Raw genomic sequence first — 14,430 nt, 5'->3', positions numbered from 1 at the left:
TGCTTGGAGCACACAAGTCCCTGTTCCACTGCTCCAACCTGCTTGTGAATGGCTGCTCCAGAAGGTATGATGATCTCAGCACCTTGCTGCCCTAGAAGACAGCCAAGGTCCAGCCTCTCCCTAGAGCTAAGTCTGCAGCACCTATTGCACTCTCTGACCTCTTGTAGATAGGCCCAGAGAGTAGGCTTCCTGCTGCTCCTTTTTGCCCTGGAACTGCTGGCTATGCTGGATGTGAAATGAGGCCACAAGCCTCTCCTTTTATAGACCCCAAGGGCCCCTTGAACTAACCGACCAGCCAGCCCTAAATGGGCCAATTGGCTGGTCTGTTTGGGCCGACCAGTCTGCCCCAAAACAGCCCTTTAAGGGCTCACAAAACTAGGGCCCTTTGGCCCACACTTCTAGGGCTTTTGGCCCTCCAATCAAGGCAGGGGCCCAGCCTATATAAGGCATGCCACTGCCCACTGGCAGCCCCATTTGCTGCTCTACCAGGCCCCATGCAGCCCCGTACACCTGCGCTCCTGATCTGCCCTGTCAGCGCCTGTTTACCCTGTTTACCTGATCTGCCACGTGTGCGCCTCAGCTCTGTACTAATACCGTACTGTTGCTGACATCATCCGTGGTCTCTTCTCTTGGGTCCCTACTGCTGTCCTCTGCTCCGCCTTATGCTCCTGCAGATCAGCCAGGTACCCGCCTCTCTTCTTTTGGGGCACATCCTGCCCTAGGTCTCCCTCCCCCACGCTCTCCTCATTTGGGGGCTTACATATGGGGAGGTGACCTTTCCAACAGGCCACAGGCCATTAGATGTCCATGACATCGTCTATGTGCTCCAAGAGGGTGGATAGAGCTACAATAGATGAGGTGGGCATGTGTGTATCTTGTTTGGCTTGGGATAGTATCAAGCAAAGGATAGGTGTGAATGGTCTGCCCGGGCATGGTCATGTGTGCTTATGCTTGTGACATGAGTTTGGAGGTGTGAACGGGAAAGAAATGCCAGCCCCACTTGGATGAATTTCTGAGGTTTGTGCCCTTTTCACCTGCAGTTCTGACCTTGTCTTGGCATCCTTTGAGTGTGCTTCCAATTTGGCCTCACTTTAGCTTCCATTTGCTTGGAGCATTCCATGATCTTATTTTGGGCATTTTGTACCTCTTCTAGGCTCTTTTGCAAAGCTGCATTTTCCTTGAGCACGGCTTCTAGTACACCATGGCATCCGATGCTGGAGGCTTGTTCATCTTGCTTTTGTTTCAATGCATGATTTTGTCTTCCTTGATCACTGTGAAGCCTTGCTTCATAGAGGTGGCAAAGGGGAGGGATGACCTTCAGCATCTTTTGACCTGGAAGGCATGTTGTGCTTGTTGTCTCAAGCATTCGTAATTGGTTTATTTTGTGACAGTTGAGAAGAAGTGTGTTTTAGATCTAAGCATAAGGAGGAGGAAAGGAATAAGAAGCCTATGTGTTGCTGTTTGTCTTCAGAAACACATTTTTCCTTCCCCTGCAAAAATGGGATATTTTACAGTCCTACTTGTGCAAGTAGTAATTGAATCAGCATTCTTCATTTTAAAGATCAGAAGGGTCTGTCATACCTTCTCAGCTTATTAGTAAGACACTTATTCTCCAAGGCTAAGCGTTTTAGCTCAGGGTTCTGATCCATCCGCTTCTGTAGGAGGTACAGTTCATTCTGGAGAGCCTGGTTATCTTCCTGGAGACATTGTTCTGCTGAAATTATGTTATCTGCAACATGTTTGAGCCTCTGTATTTTTTCTTCCTTGAGCTGTAACATTGCCTTTCCGTACTGGATCTCTTGTTCATAATTTTGAATCTGAAGTCATTATCATTTTTGAGCCACATCAATAAAGGGGAGATGTGTGGTAAACAATTTGGAAGGAAAGAAACCACTTTCAGTATACCAGTGAGTGAAGCTGCTGATTCTCTGCAGCAAGTTGATTTGCTACTTGTACTGCTGCCTGCTCTCTTCTTAGGGATCCTATGAGGACTTCTTCCATTGTTTTTGCCTGCACAATAGTACTAAGTAGCATAGTCAAGGAGAAGTCCCTCCATGACAGCAAAATCAGTGTCAACTAACAGTAGGATAAGCCCCACCTTCTTCAAATGATGGCCTTTTGAGGATTTGTCCAAGTCAGTGGAGCGTATGAGCTGTTGTATGTCTGAACTGATGCTTTTCTCCACAGATATTCCCAGCAAGTTATCTGTGTTTTCTCTTCTACTTGATGTGCCATTTGTAATGGTTAATGGTGGTGGAATTCTTGATGACTCTGATTGTTTACGAAGCTTGTCAAGCTCCTCCTGTGAACATGGGATCCATTAATTAAGCTTTGTATAGTGCTATTCAATCTTATTTCTATAGAAACAAATGCAGATTGTTGAAAGCATTGAGAAAGACAAGCAAAGGGTTGGGTTTAACCTTTAAGTCCTGAATTTGTGTTCGCAATGCTGTTATATCACCTGAAGCATCCTCGTTAATAATGGCCTATTTGTAGCCCATCCATGCATGAAGTCAACCAGTTTTGGAAAGTAGTCAAAATAGACAAACAGGGTAAAGATTGGGGTTTCGCAATGCAAAAGCAGAATGAAAAGTATACGCAAGACAGATAACTTACATTGTTTTGGATAAACTTTGCACGTTGCGCAAATTTCAGAGTACTCAATGTTTCATTTGCACAGCTGCAAAACAAATGGAGTTAAGGAATTCCTCTCCTTTGTCTAAATAAGTCCTTTCTAGCAAGAATGCATAAGTTCAAGCAAATTTCTTTTTTTTTGTTGCAATCATGTATCTTGGTTCTCTCTTTTAAGTCTAAAAATATTATATTGTTGTTTTTAAAATTAAAAAAAACCTCTATTTCGGAACTTTAAATCAGCAGCCATTACTTCACTCCAGTTGTCAGCGACTGATGCAAGTGGGGCTCTCTATGTCCACAAATGTAGCTAAATTGGAAAATGAAAGAACGGGACATAATTTGATCATTTTGAAGGGGTGGTTGTTTTGGCAAACTCAACTCATGAGATTGGTAAGCACTCCAAGCCTTAATCGATATGGTTCCATGGCATCATAGAGTAGCACTATTTTTCAGATGTCTTAGACCTTACAATATAATGCTGAAGTCAATTCAGAGTCAGCTTCTCAGCCTTCCCATTTAGAGTTATGTTCTTAGTTGCCCAATATTAAGAAATAATGGTCAAATCGACCAAGCTCCCCAAAAAGAACATTTTGTTCTAGGTGAAATCTTGGAGTACTTGTGAAGATGACCTGACAGGTTATGCTAGAAAAAACATAGATCGATTATTTTCTGTCTTCAAGACATGTAGTAGTTTTGAACCCATTTTACTCTCCCATTTTTGGGTTTAGATACCTTGATATTCACTTAATACCATCTAGTACAAATACAGAGTTCATCTTGTTTGTTCTTTTCTAAAAAGAGACAAATGCTATGCTTATCACTACATCTCAATAGCTCATGTCTACTTGCCATTTTTAAAATAACACAGGTTACATTGCCTAGCTTTTGGTTCTAGTTTTTGAAATGCTTAATTTTTAAACAGCTTATTGATTACTAATTAAGTAAAACCATAGAAAGACAAAATGGATGGAACTTGGAGCAAGAAATTTCATACAGGAGAGGTATGCTGCAACTTACCAAGTAGAAGGGCTCACGGTTGCAATTATAGTAGTTTTGGAGTTGCCACCCAAAGAATCCTATAGAAAAACACCCCCTAAGTATTTTCCATACATTGAAGTTTGTACAACATCAAACTTTTCGTTATCAAGTGAAACTTTGCGTCTTTTACCTGAAGAAGAAAAGTAAGCTTTGAATCACGATATGGTACATGACGTTGCTTTCCATGAGCCACATCTACCAAGATCATGATCACCAACCTGCAAACTTTCTACTTGTTAAAGGTGCTATAAGACCACAATTCTTTGCTTTGTGTAGAAGTAAAGGAAAGTTTACCCTAATGTGGAGAGAGACTTGTTGATATTTGCAGCCTCCCTTAGTCTCTTGCCTTCTGCTCCAGAGGATTTTTGCCTAGCATGTATTATAGTCTTAGTTTTGTTGTACGTAGTTATTTTCCATCTACGAGTATGTTTCAATTTTCAAGCATGTAGACACTAATTATGCATGGGAATCTAGAATGTACATCTCTCTCTCTCTCTCTCTTACTAATTATGCATGGGAAACTAGAATGTACATCTCTCTCTCTCTCTCTCTCTCACACACACACACACACACACTTTCTTTTTCTTTTTTTTGGGTGAAAATATTGCTGCTTTTATATTACAAGATGAGCATCCCAAAGCAAGATATGCTTAAAATACATCAAGCAAAGATGTCAATATATGACAAATATACATCCTGATCTAAAGACCCTATTTGCAAACAATCATAAAACGACTGTTGCAAAGAGTGCCTGAAGAAAGAGTAAGCTGAGAAATTTGGGTCACCAAAAACTCACACACACACACACACACACATACACACTTTTGGTTGAAATATTTTATGCTTTATATTACACAGTGGCTTCCCCCGAATGGGGAGCTCAAAAGTACATCAGCTGAAGATCTCATTATATGACAAGTATGCATTATAGTCTATGTAACTGGTCTGCAGACAATCAAAAAAAGATTGCTGCTGCAGAGAGCATCTGAAAAAAGGAAAAATGGAAAAGTAGGATCACCAAAGACTCTATGATTTCTATCTTTCCATAGACTGCAGAGTGCCTAGTAACGAATCCAAGTGAAGAACAACTCAATCTCAAAAAGAGTGAAATGCTTCCTTAAGGTAGCAATAGGAAATCTAGCTCTCAACGTTATCGAAGAAGACCCAAGAAATCATAGGGGTGTGGACAATGCCAAAGGAGATGAGGCACAGATTCCCGTGGAGCCAAACATCTGTGACAAACAGTTGGAGCAATATGTCTTCGTGCCAAACACACACACACACACTTTTTTTTTTTGTGGTAAAAGAAATTTTGCATTAAGAAAGCATTTGCAGAGAGCATCTGAAAAAAGGAAAAGTGGAAAAGTAGGATCTCCAAAGACTCTATGATTTTTATCTTTCCATAGAGTCCAGAGTGCCCAGTAACGAACCCAAGTGAAGAACAACTCGATCCCAAAAAGCTAGAAATGCTTCCCTAAGGTAGCAATAGGAAATCTAGCTCTCAGTGTTGCCAAAGAAGACACAAGAAATCATAGGTGTGTGGACAATGCCAAAGGAGATGAGGCGGAGATTCCCATGGAGCCAAACATCTGTGACAAACAGCTGGAGCAATATGTCTTCATGCCACACACACACACACACACACATTTTTTTTGGGTGGTAAAAGAAATTTTGCATTAAGAAAGCATTTACATTCATTGTTGTCCTAGAGTGGGAGGGCTACTACTCAACTTAAAACAGTAATTAAAAACTTCCCATTTGGCCTGAGGAAGGTCTCCAGAGGAATGAGCATCTTGTAGAGACCGAAGCAAGAAATCTCGAAAGTATGGGAAGATATTCATTGGAGAGGGCTCATACAATCAAATGGTACGAGCACGATACAATGACGAAAGAGCCTGATATCAACACCAAGAGAAGAAATTATCATACTCCGGGATTGAAGTATATATTCCAAACAACCAAAATTGCTTCCCAAAGAAAGGTGGATGGAAAATGAGGTCAAAGCCCATCATCAATCGGAAAAAGAGATCTCATGCAAAAGGATAGGTCCAAAATAGATGCAAGACCGTTCCTTTTGCATGAGAGCAAGTGGGGCAAGTCGAGGAAGAGATGCGCTTGAAGGCCAAGAAAGATCCCACTGGTAAAGCTCAAACCAAACAGCGCCACAGGAAGACTCTTTGCTTGAGAGGGAGTTTGTTGCTCTAGATGCGCCGAAGAGAAGCTTTTCACCAAGAAGAGACTTATTTAGATGCCAAAAATGATTGCCATAAGCTTGAATCCAAGACCGTATAAGCAAGAAGTGATATGCCTTTTCAGCAGAAAGATCTGCAAATGAAAAGGAGTAACCTAGAGTCTCATGATCAAACCACCAATCCAGCAAGGAGAGAGTAGAATATAGATGACAGGCTGAAGAGGCTGTAACAAGGTGTTAATAATACACTAGATAGGTTTGTGATGCAGCCCTAAGCAATACTGTCTCTAGGCTTATGGAAAGGAAAGTGTATAACCCTGATGATCCACAACATCTACCACTGTAGAAACTTCCAATCGGTGTAGAAAATACCACCTTACGGGGTTGCAAGTGAGCCAAAGGAACAGGAAAGACCTGACTCCAGCGAAGACTCTGCAATTGAAGTGTGTTACTAGGATCTGGAGGTCTACTAGACTAGTGGAGATAATTGAGAAGTTGCTGCCAATCCTGAATCCGTGGAGAAGAGAACGGACAACCCGAAATACGACCAAAAAAGTGACCAAATATCACATAAAAATAGCTGGAACCCAATGGCCAAAAGCATCCGTACGCAGAGAGGTACGTAAACAAGACAACATGCAAACACACACACACACACACATCAGATAAGTTTATGGGGATGGGGATAATAGAAATAGTTTTAAACTAGGTCACGGTATTCATTGAAACAATGGATATAGGCATACCAAACTAGTGTGCCTCTAACATGGCTGCAAGTGAGCCAAAGGAACAGGAAAGATCTAGTGAAGACTTTGCAATCGAAGTGTGTTACCAAGATCTGGAGGTCTACTAGACCAGTGGAGAAAATCAAGAAGTTGCTGCTAATCCCGAATCTGTGGAGAAGAGAACGGACAGCCCCAAATACGAGAAAAAATGTGACCAAATATCACACCCAATGGCCAAAAGCATTCGTTTGCAGAGAGGTAAGTAAACAAGACAACATGCAAAGTAACACACACACACACACATATCAAATAAGGTTATGGGAACAACAGAAATAGTTTTTAACTAGCTCACGTCATTTGTTGAAACAATGGATACAGGCATACCAACTAGCATGCCTCCAACATGTCTGCTAGGTCGCGTCCTTTGTTGAAACAATGGATATAGACATCTCGAACTAGTGTGCCTCTAGATGCATATCTGTGTGTACAAATGATCAAAAGGTATGGCAATGATAGCAGAGTAGTTGATGCGGATTTCTTTGGGCACATGTGCTGTAGTGAGAATCGAGGAGATTTTGGCAACTTCTATGATGGACCAGGTGGTATGTGTGTTGGGTCATCTTGGTTGGACCACACTATTCTTGGTTGGACCACACTATTTGCTTATATAAGTCCATGAGCCTATCCCACATTGTAACAATCCTCATCTTCATCTTGATAGAACGATACAGTGAGTCATATATGGTCATGGCATTGTATGATATCCCCCTCATCATCTGCTGCATTTTTTGCAAGTGGATTAGCGTCTTGTGTCTTCAAAATTATCTCCACTTGCTCAAAACCTCTACTTTTGACTTTAGAAATCCACTGAAGGTTGGTATGTATATAGACTAGTTTCTTCATCTTTGAGGGCTTCAATTTGTTTCTTTTCTTTGTGTGAATCAACAAAAGGTACTGCAATTTTCTTTACATAAGGATGTTGTACTCCCTTGGGAAAGCATAATTCTAGAGCACAAGCTCCAAATGCCTCCCACCATGTTGCCGTGTTGCTTCCATTTGCATTCTACTTCTCTCTTGCAAGAGGTTAAAGAGATCTATTTAGGTCAAGTTGATCAATCAAATTCCATTGCAAGTCTTGCCCACTATACCTCTCAATAGTTGTCATCCAACCCCTCAGAATCTAACTCTTGCCCCTTTCCCCTCTAGATGGGATGCAAAACAAAGCCGGTTTCATGCAATGGTGAATGCATCATCCCACCTAGAGACACACATCTTCGGATTAGCCAGGGTTCTTAGGTTTTAGAGGAACACCACACAATCTTATCACTCCTTGATGGATGGAATTTTGACCCAACATCACCCTAAGGTAACGATGTTGGTTGTTCCAATAAATCAAAGATTGGACCTTCACATTCCTGAAACAAAAGGATTGACAAAAGAGGCGAGCTCTAAAAGAGGATGGTGAAGATGGACCCATGGTGAACCAATGCTCAGCTTACGTGGCTCTCACCTATGAGCAAAGTCCACGTGTGTTGGTGGACATACTTGGAGTGTCCTTGAAGAATGCATTCGTGAATGGTTCATGCCTATGGTGCAATTAGGTTTGAGTCTCCAATTTAGTGCACTTTCAAGTTAGAACGGCAGGGGATGTCCGCTTCTATCCCCTCTTGTTGGGCCACCCACTTTGTTGGTCGGCATCCTTGAGATCATCGAAGTTGTCCAAGGGTGGTCCAATGATGAAGTCAAGGTGTCTTTTGAGTCTATGTCCTTGGCAATCAACATGCTAACTAGGCTATCATACCATCGTTTAAGAAAAGCTTTCTTTTAATTTAAGCAATCACTTTGCAGCTCAGTACTAAATATGTGTTCAAGGGCATCTATCCATCTACCTTTCTGAACCAGCAAGATCAACCAGGTTCAACCTTCCAAATCGAAAGCTTGTCAATGAATCCCTAACCCACTGCATGTCAAACACAAAACAAATCTTTCATTAACATTAATGACATTTGTTGAAATGATATTTTTTTGAGAGCGTCGTAAGGCATTTAAATACCATGGCTTAGAAGGTTTGGTTTTGTGGCATCTAAGCATTGCCATGATGTGAAGGTGCCAAACACTAAGAAAATCATACCTTGCTCTCAATTACACATGTGAATACACTATGTGAGCGGCTGCTCTCTTGATTCATCTTTGTTTGTGCCACTCTTCTGTTTGCAGCGCCCTGCAGCATGCAATGTAATATTACAGGAATCTGTCGTAAATCTACACACACGCATAGGCACACACCCATGCTCTCTCTCTCTCTCTCACACACACACACACAGAGGTTGGTCACACAAGATTGGCAATGCTGAGAATTTTCTCAGCATGGCAGCAGCACATGGGAGAAAACAATGGCAACGTCTGAAATAGGGGATAGCAGCTCTCCATTGGTTCTGATATTGTATACTGCTGAGAAAATGACAGCTTTTCAAAACAATCTTTCTCAGAAAGGAACAGGAAAGCTGGATGCTGAATGTCTGTCTTGTACTCATTGTGAAAGCAGAGAAATTGAGGATCCTGTTACTACTTTGCTGCTGCTTCTGAGTCTTGATTTGCACAGGCTGTTGCCTGTGTGTGTGATCCCACGTTTGTTGTTAAGACTATCACAGAAACCCTGAAGCTAGGACATAGAAATTCACCGAAGTGCGGAAAGCAATACAAACGTAAGATCAACCTGCACAAAGTCATAATTGAGAACGGAAGTTTGCAGAGATTTTAGGTTTACCTGACGCAGCAACTCCATAGCATCTCTTACGTTTTTTACTTCAATCTCCTTCAGATTTTCAACAAAAACTCCCTTTCTTGGATCCTCATGAATCTGTAAAATTAATATTCAAAAGCAAAAGACTTCTTAGATTTTATTTTGGGGAGGCTTGGCGGACAATGTGTGAGGCCAAACAAAACGAATAATCAGCAGAAACTCTATTCATAAATGGAATTCAAAGCAGGAATTTGAAATAGTCAAAATTGCAAACACACTTCTGAAAAAATGCTGAGACACTTCACACGAGTGTTCTGCATGCTCTGCAGCAACTTGCCACACTCGCATAGTGGAGAAGAGAGAGAGAGAGAGAGAGAGAGAGAGCAAACTTGCAAATTGGTTGAAGAAGGCTCCAAGAGATCTGTTATCTGTTCATTATATATCTCAAGAAAGGAACACTTGCAAGTGAACTTGAGATGCTCCTGTATACGGGCTGCTTCTTCCTGTTGAAGAAAGTCGAATAAAGGAGCTTAATAGACTCTTTTTCTGAAAGGATAATGCCCTCAATCTGTCGAGCCATTGATAATGTGCTACAGACCGTCTGAATTTTGGTAAATAGGTACTCAAATATTCGTGGGATCATCCCTCGTCTTGGGTTTGGCTCACGATCCACTTCTTCAAAATCGCCAAGCATTGTAAAAGTTTTTCCACTACCTGTCTGCATTGAAACAAACCAGAGCGGTTTTGTGATGCCTCCACTTCAAACTTTTCTTTCGTCCTTTCCAACCACAGCATTTAATGCAAAATATTTCCATTTGATAGAACTCAATAGGTTTTAAAGGAATTAATTGTACCCCTACTCAGAATTAAAACATCTGGAATCATTGATCTTGGGGCACTATAGCAAAATGCACAGTGGGCAACTTACTTGACCATATGCAAACATGCAGCTATTATACCCTGCTATGCAATTATCCACCATAGGTAAGCCTGCGACTTGAAATAAATTCTCCTGGAAATGAGACGATGAAGGGATAATCAAGAGCTCGCTATAGATCAAAAGATCATTAATGGAATTGTAAGCCCTTGTTGAAACTCGATTTTCGATAGCATTGGTGAACCCACAATTTTAAGTAATCGTGCATCGCAGTACCGACGTGCTTAAGGAAAACGAACCTGTGATACATGTTCAGAAGCCACGTGGTCAAAGGCAAATCTTGATTCAGGTTGTCCTGTCCAAGTCAAAGTATGAGGCCTGTCTTGTCTCAGGCAGGTGCTTATCCCGTTACCATCAGTCTCAGCACTGCTAAGGGGTCGAATGCGGATCAACACCTAGAAAATATTTGATTGATCAGCGACCATATTCACCGTACTCGAAAACATTTAGGAGATCATAATTCAGGTAATGCCTGTCCGTGATGAATTCAGTACCTGCACGTTGTGATCGTTCCAGAAATTCTTATCCTCTTCCAGCTCAAATTGCTCAAGCTGCGAGCAGTGGGAAAAGGCTTGCGTATCGTATGCCGCGGAACGTTGTGTTCCTGTATGCTGCGAATATGATGGCGCGGGAGCGGAGAAATCATTGCCACTCACAACAAGCTGACCGGCTTTGGAAGTCGAAAGCATACATCGTGCTGAAGTTCCATTTTCGATTTTCTGACTACTTCCACTCGCTTCTGATTCGCTGGTGGGTGGTGGTCTTCCGCTGCCTTTTCTTGTGCGAGGGGGAGTGGCATGAAGCAAACTTCGATTTCCACACGTTAAGTTTCTGTCGGGAGTGCGTGCAGCCAAATTCTCTCCTCTCCGATGACTTGCTTGATCTGGGAAGAGAGTTCGTGCTTTCGCGCGCGGAGTGGAAGGTTCGGATTTTCCACCTGTCTTGAGAAGGTGGTGCTCGACACTGCCCGTAACGATTGGATTTTGAGATGTCTCTGATAGGGGTGGGCGCTGAGGACCTGCCGCTGAAGCTTCCAATGCATTTGTGACAGAATTTTCGCTGCTGATTTCGGGAGCAGCTTTTCCAGGAGGATATCTGCTGGGGATCGGAGGGAGAGACATTCTCCTATTTACAGTCGGTCTTATATACCTCTGTTGAAGCAGAACGAGCGGTGGAACTGCTCGTGCAAATTTCAAAGTTTGCATGCCATTGTTGCAGAATCAACGTGTGCGGAAGGTCTTCAAGTGGCGGAACAAAGAGCACTGATCTGCTTCCATTCATGTGCTTTGGGCTGATTGGAATCAGCAGTAAGCATTCAAATTTTTGAAAACTGCCTGCTCGCCGTCTTCAAAAGTGTGCTGAAGCGATTGAAAGGAAGGGAGAAGGAGCACTGATATCCGTCCATAAGGGTTCCTTGACGTGCGATTCTCAGCAAGTATTCAATTCAAGCTCAATGCTGGCTCTCTACAGGCGCCTATCAATCTGAGGGACCCTTGACTACTTTGAATCTCCTCAGTATCAATCCTGTTGCTGTCTCAAAAGGGAGGTTGCATGAAAGGGTAAAACAGTGGGGGTAGGAAGAAGTGGAAAGAGGAGGTGGAATGCGGTGCAGAAGGGGTTAATGGGTTGTTCTCGGAAGGAGAGCAATGGACAGACAGACAGACAGAGCTGGGGACCCAAGGCAGCCAAAAAGAAGGAATGGAGAGGAAATCAAGTTTGTGGGGAAATGATGAGAAACAGAGAAAGAACATGGGAATCAGGAAACAAAAAGAAAGCGAGCGCTGGGAATCAGGATTCAGCAGCAGCCAGCTGCCAGAACTTAGAAGGGAAGTGGATGCTCTCTTCTAAGTACTTTACTATTTAGTCTTCTCTTTTCTGTTGATGGGCATTCAGTACGTACTCTACTACTACTCTTTTCTTTCTTTTCTGTTGATGGGCATTGAGTACTTTTACTCCTCAGGCATGCAGGCATACGAGCTGGGTTGAAAAGGAGCGAGGCCCATGTGGGAGTTGCATTGCGCACAGTTCACTCTTTCAAAGTTTCAAACGCTCCAACGGTTAGTCCCCCCGCCCCCCCCTCCTTCCCTCAACGGATACTAATTAATTCATCATCCTTTCTTCTACTTTGTATTAGGTGCTTCGTGATCTAGGTATTATCTCCTTTACGTTTGCAATTCTTCTTCAACAGCATGCAGGATGGATGATGCACATTGCAAACCTATTTTACACTCAATTGTTGGATGCTATTGAGCAAATCTGCATTTACAGGCCTCAGCAAAGGTCAAAGAACCTAATTCACAGACTTAGCATCTTCTTCAAAGAAGGGGTGGTGTCTCTTGCCAATTAATGCATCTTATCTAAAATTATTTTGTGAACCAACAAGTGCACGTGATAGGCCTCTCATAGGGCAAAAGGCACAAGAAGCCATATGGAACATGCATCTCTTAGTAGGCCCAATCTTAAAGGATGTAGGAACTTTCCACACATGATAGGCGTGTTTAAAAGGCTACTTAGCATCTTCCAACTCAAAAAAACTTAAATGCCATCACTTTATAGGGTGCACATAAGAAGCTAGGAATGGGCACATCGACTATAGTTAATGGTGTCGATTTCAAGATGGTATCTGGTATAGGACTGCTAATGTTGGAATCAACATTCCATGTGCATGTGGTATTGCAGAACCACACCATTTGGGATATTGGGCGACCATATTAATGTTTCCTTGTAGCAAGGAAACATGGTGCTGGTACTGCAAGGCCATTTTTGTAGATAACCGCATTGCACGCACTTATGTCAATTGTCCACCTTAGACACTTAACCCAACTCCCTTGATTGGTTCTTCGAATTGCCCAAAATGCATGTACCACCTTTAGCTCCACCACCTTTTCCCATCCTGGTGTTTATTCCAGTTTGTTCCTCACGTATCAATATCTTTTGAGGACATCCTCTACTTTGCCTAGGTTGGTTGACATAATCATATTCAGGCCTATGGCTGCTATCCTCCAAACATCCGCTTACATTTACTGGTCTCCCTATCACCTTCCAAGTGTGTTCTCTCGTTGTATATTGGTGTTCCAGCTATCACATCCCTAAAAACATGTACCACCTCCGAAGGCCTATGTGTCTTGCCCTCCCTCACTCTCTACTACTATAAGGTGGCACTAGAAGGCCCATGGCCTATATGTCATCCCTTGTCATAGGCATGTTGCTTTGCACTTTGAATGATAGCATTGCACAAATCGATGATAGCAACATCATACAGGGAGATCTTGATTTTGAAACCTTCTCCGACTAGCCACCTATGAACTACAATAGAAGAACTCATACATGCATTTCCATTTGAGCTACAAGATGCTATCTAGTCCACCACTGCCAGGTAAACTAGTTTCCACTTTAATGAGTAGAGTATTTATATGATTCAATCATCAAATAATATCATAGTCCATAGAAGGCCATAGTGTAAGCTTTGCCAACAATGTCTTACAAGCTGATTGAAACATCAATAACAAAATCATTAATCCTCATCACCTTGCAAGCATCACCATTTTCAACACCAAGGGATTGCTCCAATTGTTGCAGGATGTTGTACAACTCAGCATTGCCATAATGAGCCTACCCAGGTCATTTTGCATTCAACACCATCTCTTCTATAAGTCTCCATGTCATATCCATTTGAACTTTCCTAGTTCTAGCATTGTGATTTGATTGTACAACTTTGTGCACTAGCAAAGTTACTTTCATCACGTTCTTCCTTGATGTTCCTAGTTATACTTTGTGTGCATGCTTACCAATATGTATCACCAACCGAGTCAATGTCGCATAATGGGGAATCACACAGTGGGTTGTACTATCACACATCCTAGCACACAAGGCTAGTGTCTTGCAGAAATGACACCTCAAGAACCCTCCGTCCTTGTTAGTAGCCACCATGCCAAGGGCACACTTCCTTCCTAGCAGACCTTTAAAGAGTGCATCATTCTTCATTCTAGTATTCAGTACTCTAGGGCATGATGTTCGAATGCACCTACACATGAACTCGTGCAAACCATGCCCTCAAATGCAATATTGCAAGTTATAGGTTTGCTCCACAAATGCCCATCATATTCAAGCTGCATTCCCTCCATTGGCCATTCCCTACTTGAGGGGGGTAGCTCAAAAATGC

The 14,430-nt window shown here is 42.3% G+C and overlaps 1 protein-coding gene across 2 annotated transcripts in view; it reads right to left on the bottom strand.

The window, feature by feature from the left end:
• Positions 1 to 12,241, bottom strand: part of LOC147899395 (kinesin-like protein KIN-12E) — a 31,645-nt gene extending 19,404 nt beyond the window's left edge. For both annotated transcript variants that reach the window (XM_087378183.1, XM_087378184.1), the window contains exons 1-16: positions 10,763 to 12,241; positions 10,508 to 10,663; positions 10,260 to 10,343; positions 9,930 to 10,049; positions 9,721 to 9,834; positions 9,356 to 9,448; positions 8,720 to 8,809; positions 8,478 to 8,548; positions 3,967 to 4,041; positions 3,803 to 3,890; positions 3,652 to 3,710; positions 2,617 to 2,680; positions 2,421 to 2,486; positions 2,099 to 2,302; positions 1,906 to 2,010; positions 1,582 to 1,817 (exon numbers count right to left, since the gene is read on the bottom strand). In XM_087378183.1, coding sequence (XP_087234309.1) covers positions 1,582 to 1,817; positions 1,906 to 2,010; positions 2,099 to 2,302; positions 2,421 to 2,486; positions 2,617 to 2,680; positions 3,652 to 3,710; positions 3,803 to 3,890; positions 3,967 to 4,041; positions 8,478 to 8,548; positions 8,720 to 8,809; positions 9,356 to 9,448; positions 9,721 to 9,834; positions 9,930 to 10,049; positions 10,260 to 10,343; positions 10,508 to 10,663; positions 10,763 to 11,473 — 2,336 coding nt within the window. In that variant the 5' untranslated portion in view covers positions 11,474 to 12,241. The remainder of the gene's footprint in view (positions 1 to 1,581; positions 1,818 to 1,905; positions 2,011 to 2,098; positions 2,303 to 2,420; positions 2,487 to 2,616; positions 2,681 to 3,651; positions 3,711 to 3,802; positions 3,891 to 3,966; positions 4,042 to 8,477; positions 8,549 to 8,719; positions 8,810 to 9,355; positions 9,449 to 9,720; positions 9,835 to 9,929; positions 10,050 to 10,259; positions 10,344 to 10,507; positions 10,664 to 10,762) is intronic.
• Between the last annotated feature and the right edge of the window lie 2,189 nt (positions 12,242 to 14,430).

Source organism: Dipteris shenzhenensis, chromosome 8 (genome assembly GCF_047967505.1).
Source record: "Dipteris shenzhenensis isolate YYH24624 ecotype China chromosome 8, Dip_SZ_1.0, whole genome shotgun sequence".
Lineage (NCBI taxonomy): Eukaryota > Viridiplantae > Streptophyta > Polypodiopsida > Gleicheniales > Dipteridaceae > Dipteris > Dipteris shenzhenensis.
This window is presented reverse-complemented; position numbering and strand designations above follow the sequence as displayed.